At 32.8% G+C, this 8754-nt stretch overlaps 1 protein-coding gene across 1 annotated transcript in view; it reads right to left on the bottom strand.

The window, feature by feature from the left end:
* The window catches only part of LOC106795759 (glycine-rich protein 5), a 1154-nt gene extending 123 nt beyond the window's left edge, over window positions 1–1031 (bottom strand). Inside the window, exons 1-2 of the mRNA XM_014766655.3 lie at window positions 814–1031; window positions 7–642 (exon numbers count right to left, since the gene is read on the bottom strand). Of these exons, the coding sequence (XP_014622141.1) occupies window positions 7–642; window positions 814–925 (748 nt within the window). The 5' untranslated portion in view covers window positions 926–1031. The remainder of the gene's footprint in view (window positions 1–6; window positions 643–813) is intronic.
* Window positions 1032–8754: the final 7723 nt, after the last annotated feature.

Genomic DNA, 8754 nt, shown 5'->3' with positions numbered 1-8754 from the left:
CGCCACCACCAGGACCTGCACCACCTCCAGGTCCGCCACCACCACCAGGCCCTACACCTCCAGGCCCACCTCCATAACCACCACCACCAGGCCCTGTACCACCTCCGGGCCCGCCACCACCACCAGACCCTGCACCACCTCCAGGCCCACCTCCATAACCGCCACTACCAGGTCCTGCACCACCTCCAGATTCACCACCACCTGGACTTGCACCACCTCCGGGCCCGCCTCCGTAACCGCCGCCTACAGGTCCGCCACCACCAGGTCCTGTACCACCTTCGTGTCCGCCACCACCAGGACCTGCACCACCTTCGGATCCGCCACCACTAGGACCTGCACCACCACCAGGCCCTGCACCACCTCCAGGCCCGCCTCCATAACCACCACCTACGGGTCCACCACCACCAGACCCTGTACCACCTTTGGGTCCGCCACCACCTCCGGGTCCGTCACCACCAGGCTTGCCCATTCCTGGTGCACCAACTCCAGGCCCACCACCACCAATAGGGATACCCCATCCAGGGAAGATACTACCAAAACCTGGAATGCCCCAACCAAAGCAATTTGACGTTGAACAAACCCCATGACTTGGATTTTGTTCATATTTCACATCAGTCACTTTTTTCTCTTTAGCAACTTCACCTACAAACGCATAAACGTTGACCAAATGTCATAATCACATTTGTCACAAAAACAATAATTACGATTAAGGAACATAACACAAGATTTATCGTCAATTTAGTCCGTTACAATGCAATGCATAATCGAATTTAATTGCAGTATATGAGAATTCAAAGCAAAATGCAAACTCACCCGTTGTAGACATTGGGGAGGTCTCAGCAAGGTTTCTAGCTGTCACGTTAGAGGATATAAGAGCAACCATGGTCAAGAGACCTAGGATGAGTATGGTTTCCTTAGAAAACATTTTTCAGAACTAAACAAAACAAAGTGAATTTCAAATCAATGTTTGATAATGACGTATCGATTTGAAAAACAGTGGGGAAGTGGTTCTATATATAGGATGAAGGGAGATAGCTGGAGTTGAGAAGGGCCCCAACTTGCCAATTTAACCCAAATAATAAATTCATATTTCTCCAAAAACTCACAATTCACTCTGCCGATATCCTACTCAACGTTATTCTTAATTTTCGGAAAGTAGCATTTAATGTTTTTTTTAATGCTTAAGTAGCATTGAATGCTTGATGAACATGACTATGTAATGAAAATGAATACAAATATTAAACAAGCGCATATCTATTGTATCTTGCATTGGTTATAGGCATCAAAGTCAACAGGGAAAGATAACTTGCAATTTGCTATAAATGCGTCCTTCAGTTTCTTTGACTGAGCAAGAACAAAATTTAAAAAAAATTAGTATAAATCAAATTTAATTTGTTCACCCCCTTTTTCTTAAATGAAATACTATTAAATCATTACAAAATTTATGGTAAAGTTTCTTATATTTTTATTTTCGGCCAAATAAAGTTACTTTTAAATTTAACAGAGTTTCGGAATCAAATATAAGATAGACAATCTTTCAGATTAAATAATGTATGTCTTTGAAAGAATGTGTTTATGTTTTTTTCTTTCTTAAAGAACCACATAAATGACATTATTCTTTATTACTTTAAGGAATACACACCAACCTTAATTTCCCCAACAAAAATCGATAAGGATAAGCACGTAAATTTATATACATCACAAAAGTTCACATAAATTTAAATTTAAAAATATAGTGTGATATCAATTAAAAATTAACGTGCATATATGATAATACAAACATTAACGAAAAAAAATCATTTAATTTTATTAATTATTAATATTATGAATAAGGAAATCCAAAATTATTAATTATTAATATAAACTAGTTGGATTTTAAAGAATTATTTTAGGATTTTTCTGTTTTTAAATCCTTAATTGCTTAAAGAAATATAAACCAAGCATGATCTGCCCAAAAGGGATAAGGACAAACACATAAATTATATACATCACAAAAGTTTACATAAATATAAATTTAAAATATAATGTGCATTTATGACAATACAGAAATTAATGGAAAAGATTAAAATAGCATTTAATATTATTAATTATCAATATTATGAAGTAGCATTCAATGTTTTTTTTATTACTTAAGTAGCATTGAATTCTTGATGCTTGTATACATCAACTTAACTCTGTAATGAAAATGAATACAAATTAATATCGAACAATTGGATATCTAGTGTATCTTGGATTGGTTATAAGCAACAATGTCAACAGGGAAAGATACTCCCACCCCACCCAAACTATAAGGACAAACATGTAAATATATATATATATAGCAAAAGTTCACATAAATTTAATTTAAAAATATAATATGATATCAATTAAAAATTAATGTGCATTAGCATTTAATATTATTAATTATTAATATACTAATATTGAGCTTTAAAATAGATATAAACTAATAGAATTAAAATTTTAAAATATTATTTTAACATAAAATAAATTTTAAATTCTTTATTACGTAAAGAAATATACACAAAGCATAATTCTCCCTCCCCAAAACTGATAAGGACAAGCACGTAAATTTATATACATCACAAAAGTTCACATAGATATAAATTTAAAAATATAAATTAATGTGCGTTTATGATAATACAAGAATTAATGAAAACATTAAAATAATATTTAATACTATTAATTATTAATATTATGAATAAGGCAATCCAAAATTATTAATTATTAATATAAACTAATACTGAGCTTTAAAAAAAATAAAAACTAATTGAATTAAAATTTTAAAAAATTATTTTAACATAATTCTTTTATAGATTTTAACTTCCTTGTTACATAAAGAGATACACACCAATCGTAATCCCCCTACCCCCCAAAAAATCTAATAAGGACAAGCACGTAAATTTATATAATCATAAAAGTTCACATAAATTTAAATTTAAAAATATAATATGATATCAATAGAAAATTAATGTGCATTTATGATGACACAAAAATTAATGAAAAAAAATTTAAAATAGCATTTAATATTATTAAAATTATTAATGAGGCAAATAAAAAATATTAATTATTAATATAAAATAATTTTGAGATTTCAAAAATAAATTTTAACTAATTAGATTAAAATTTTAAAAGATTATTTTAACATATTTATTACTTACATAAATTTAAATTTAAAAATATTATGTTATATGAATTAAAAATTAATGTTCGTTTATGATAATACATAAATTAATAAAAAAATAAAAATAGAATTTAATATTATTAATTATTAATATAAAAAATAATTTTGAGCTTAAAAAAATATAGAGTAATTTGATTAAAATTTCAAAAAAAAATATTTTAGTATAAAAAAATTTATGAGTTTTAAAAGACGTTGTAATAATATAATGATTTTAAAGATTTTTTTAAAAGGTTTTATGATTAGTATTTTTTAAACTTTGAACATTTTTATAAACACTTTTTTGAAAAAGAATATTTGAGTTTAAATTAGTAATTTCAAAATTATTATTTTTATTATTTAATAATTATCATAAATTCTTTCTGGATGTTTTAAACTTTTACAAAATGTTATATCCTTATTAAAAAATATTAAGTGATTTTATAGTTTTTCATCAATATAAGAAATTAAAAAAATATTGATATTTATAGATAAAAAGGCATAAAACTTAGAGGCAATCCTATAGCGATTTATATCCTAATTCTCCAATAAATTTTACCTCAATAAACTGCATAAGAAAGGATGTTTTTTAATTTTTATTTTTTTACAATAAGAAAGGTTGTTATTAAAGGTCAACAACACTAAAAATATATGTGAAACTGTATAAGTTTTATCCTAAAAAAATATTATTCCCACAATTTACCCATGCAGGCGCATTGTGCATCGCACGGGTCTAGTGAAATTGTTAAAAGTCCACGCTTAAGAAGATTATGAGTTTTAATAAAGATAAAAAGAGTATGATTTATGGTCGTAAAGAATTTTACTGGACAGATTCATTAACAAATTAGATTTGAAATAAAAATTAAGAAGTGTATTTGAAAAAACAAATAAAACCAAATGTTAACTATGTGTAATTAAAGATAAGACATGTACGGGGTTTGCTAAGTTAGAGGGTCATGAGAGGCTTGTCACAGAATACTACAGGTTATTTTGTATCTGGGAACAAAAAAATGAGAAGGTGGAGGTGGGAGAATGGCATGGGAAAGTTTCAATGGGAGCAAGAACTGGAACAACAATTGGTGGGGGACATTGAACGATGTGAGTAGATCCCAGATGGATGGAATTGGAGTGGGGGTGCGAATGGTAAGTATGTAGTGAAAGAAGTATATATATGAAGCCTTAAACAACCAAGGCAATGACGAAGATGCTGGATTCTATAAAAAGCTGTACGTAGAAGATACAGGTTCCTTCAAAAAAAAAAAAGGTTTTGTCTGGAAGGTGAAGGATACAAACATAAGTACATAACAGAATCTTCAAAAGAGGAATATCTTAGAGAGTGGCAGCGAAACAAATTGCGTGTTTTGTAATTCAGAACTTGAAACTGCAGATCACTTATTTTTCCACTGTTGGTTCTCACATGAGGTCTGGAATCGGTGTTTTCTTTGGGGTAGTGAAATGAGGGTATTGCTGGTAGACAGACATTCAAAGCCATTTTTGTCAACATGAAGGTTACAGACATAGCTCCAAAAGCCATTTGGTGTGTATTATGTGGATGGCAGTGACGTTGGCTTTGTGGAGACACGGAAATGACATTTTGTTTAATGAGAATAAGATGGAACCATACTGATCACTCTTTGTAATTTGTAGTATCTTTGGATTAATTTATATATATATATACTTTTAAAATAATTTAGTTAATAGTATTAAATTTATCAATTATTTATGTTATTATTTTTATTTCTCTATCCACTTAATTATTTTTCACTAATATTTTAAAAAAATAATTAAATAAAAATATATAGAAAAAAATAATTAATACATCTAAAAATTAAAAAAATATAAAAAAACAAACAAATTTTCAAAAACAACTTTATATTGAGTAAATAGACATTTTGGTCCCTGTCTTTGTAGTCATTTTGTAAATTAGTCCATATTCTATTCAAATGTAAAAAATAGTCTCTATCTTTACATAAATATTGTAAAATAGTTTTTGTTGTTAAATTCGAAAGTAAACACCATTAGTGAAGTGCATTATTGACAATTATAGTGTCACGTAAACTATCCAACGTGACACTAAAGTCTAGATACTCCTTTCTCATTCCATTCTTTCCAACTTCTGTCGACACCAAGACTTGAAGCCGCCGTCAACAACAACACCTCCACCGCTTCCAAACATGCATGACACTAGCAGACCACTACAATTCTTCCTCCACTGCCAAAGAACAACCTTCTTCAGATGCATTCTTCTAATTTTAAGAACAACAATGGTAGTTTAAAAACAATGCACTATAAAGCAGACCAAAAAAGTGGATCCAAAATAACAACATTGGCAGAAGTGAAAATCAATTACACATAAGGATCCAAAAAAAGAGGACTTGAGAATCAATTACATAGCAGACCCCAAAGAACAAACCATGGTAGATCCAAAAAAAAATTATATAGCAAATAAAAAAAATTGGAGAAATAATCAGATTCAGAAAACAAATTCAAACCGAACAAATAAAAAAAATATCTATTTGTTTCTTGGTAGCAAAACAATGGCACGACATTTCGCCGCCGCGCTTATAGGAGCCTCAACGCCATCGTGCTCACGCTCGGAGGGAATCTCGATGCCGCTGCACTCAAGCTTGCAAGGAACCACTCCGCTACACTCATAGGGAGCCTCAACATCATCATCACGTTCACACTTGCAAAATCCTCACTATCACGCCTTCTCTGCTTCCTCTAGGAGCCAATCACGAAACCTCCATGTTGTTAGGATCTTTGTCTTTAGATCTCCTGTCTAACAAAATAAATGACTCAATAAATAGTTTTCCACGGCTTCTCTGCACCAACACCACGCGCTCCCCTCAGTTCATTGGTCTCAGAAACTAGTGCAAAGATGGATGGAAATGCAGAAGCCTTTGTCAGTGGCAGTGGCATAGTGGATAGGTGGTGGCGGCAACACGGTGCGGTTGCGTGCGATTGAGATATGGTGGTACTGTTAGGAAGAAGATGGTCTGCCATGGAAACTTGTCATAGGGGTAGTTATCATTCTAGAAGTAGTTAATGTAGTGGATAGAAGTAGTTATAATGTAGTGGATAGTAGTAGTTATCATGTAGTGGATAGTAGTAGTTATCATGTAGTGCAATCATTGACTATAAATAATTCCCTTTGTATTGAATAAAACAGGCATAAATATATTCAGTATTCTCTCCTTCTCGCTTTCTTGCTTTCTTTGTTTAACGGAGATTCCCTTGATCTCGAATACAAGAGCGAGCAACCTAACAATTGGTCCGACCTGCCACTCTTCAATGGCGGACACCAAACTTTCCGCCGCCTGTGTGGATCGTCTCGAGGCCGCCATGGCCAAACTCGCTACAGCCCAAACTTTCACTGCTGCAGCCCAAACCTCCATGGCTTCTAAACTTGATGCCATTATTCGGATATTGAATACCATGGTACCCAGAGAACCCTCTCCATCTTCTGCCTCTACGAAGTCAACACCTATGCCGCTTCTACTTCCCAAGGTAACCAACCTATCTTCTTCCTCTGCTAAGCCACCACCAACAGCAGAAACCACGCCGCCTCCACCAACAGCAGAAATCACATTGCCTCCCCTTCCCATGGCAACTTCCCACCTTCCCGTTAACAAGCACCACGCACTCTCCTTCGACCCCCTCCCGGCTGCCAGTAACCGATCCCACACAAAGCCCCGCGACATCCTTCCCTTCGACATCTGCTTCTCCCTTTCTGTTGTGTGTGCCACTACGGTCAGGGACACAAATCTCCACCACCCCTTCCTCCTCCTCTTCGCCATTCTCGTTGCTGCCAAAGGGCTCTGTCTCCGCAACCATCTTTAGGCATTAATTCCTACACCCACTTTCATTTGGGATCCAGGTTCTGTTTTCTGTACCCAACACCTTGAGGACAAGGTGTTTTTGATGGGCTAGGGAATGTTAGGAAGAAGATGATCTGCCATGGAAACCTGTCATAGGGGTAGTTATCATTCTAGAAGTAGTTAATGTAGTGGATAATAGTAGTTATCATGTAGTGGATAGAAGTAGTTATCATGTAGTGGATAGTAGTAGTTATCATGTAGTGCAATCATTGGCTATAAATAATTTCCTTTGTATTGAATAAAACAGGCAGAAATATATTCATTATTCTCTCCTTCTCGCTTTCTTGCTTTCTTTGTTTAACGGAAATTCCCTTGATCTCGAATACAAGGGCGAGCAACCTAATAGGTACACAGTGGGGGCGGATAGAAGAAAAGGGGGAAAGAAGTGGGGGAGAGAGAAGAGAGGTAAAAGAAAAGGGGCAACCATTCCTTTCAATTCAGTCCAAAAACATGAGTTTGCTTACATGACTAAGACTTGTTACATAAATATATGACTAATAGGAAATTGAATTTTAATAGTAGAGAGTTATTTACATAATAAATGTAAAGATAAAGATTATTTTTTACATTTTAATAAGATAAAGACTAATTTATAAAATGACTACAAAAATAAGACAAAGACCAAAATATCTATTCACTCCATTATAATTAGGATGGAAGGAACACATGGAGGAGAACTTTGAAGTTATGTGTGGAGTTGGTGCAGGACAAAGGTCAATGCTAACTCTTGTATATCATTGCTCTTGATTGGTGTGACGTGGATTAAACTTGGGTAGGGTGCTCGGGGTCTAATGTTCTATGTCAACAGATTCTGTATGGGCATATATATGGAAACATATGGGGTACGATAGAAGATGATTTATATTCATTTGGTGTACTCTGCAATGTTTTATATTTGCTTTGTAACTTTCACACTTTGCATATGTAGGACGGTATCAATGAGAATGATAATAACTCCAAAATATGTTCTATTTAAGGAAGCTTCAAAAAACACTATCAATTTCATTGAAGAATAACTCTTAAAAATGTCCTTGTTCATAGTGAAGATTTAGATTTATAATATAAAAGTATATTTCAATTAATAGTAAATAATATATTTTAAAAAATGTATTAGAAAATATATTTTTATCATTTCTCATATTTGTATAACCTAGGTAGAATTTCCACCGCTAATAATTTATCAAGGGCAATTTATTATCGCAAATCTTAGCTAGTTTTATATGTTTCTTTTCTGTTTAGCAGTAATAGAGCCGCTTTATGTTGGTTTGACTGCTACTACTTGTATCTGGGATGGGGTACCGTGGTACTTCCTTCAATGAATTTAGCTGTTCGAATTTTTTTTATTACAAATCTTCCTTTTATAATTTTATTAGATAATATCCTTGCAATGCACCGATAAATTTAGAGGAAGAAATTTTTATAATTATATAAATAATTAGATTAACAATTTTATTGAAAATAAAATAAAATAGAAGACATCTCGTGATTACGGCTGTTACCAGACAAGGCAAGAAAAATTGGTACCTCCAATGAATTTAGCTGTTCAAAAGAAAAATTATTGCAAATCCTCCTTTTATAAGTTTATGACTATGAGATGCTTTTCCTTCCAGAGCTTATTCCAATTCTTGGTAAAAAATCAAATAATTGATTTTTTTTTTTATAAAAATGTTAGTAATGTATTAATAATATTTTTATTTGTTAATCAATATTCTTAAA

The sequence above is a fragment of the Glycine max genome, chromosome 14 (genome assembly GCF_000004515.6).
Source record: "Glycine max cultivar Williams 82 chromosome 14, Glycine_max_v4.0, whole genome shotgun sequence".
NCBI lineage: Eukaryota > Viridiplantae > Streptophyta > Magnoliopsida > Fabales > Fabaceae > Glycine > Glycine max.
The sequence above is the reverse complement of the archived record's forward strand: the minus strand, read 5'-3'. Positions and strand labels throughout refer to the sequence as shown.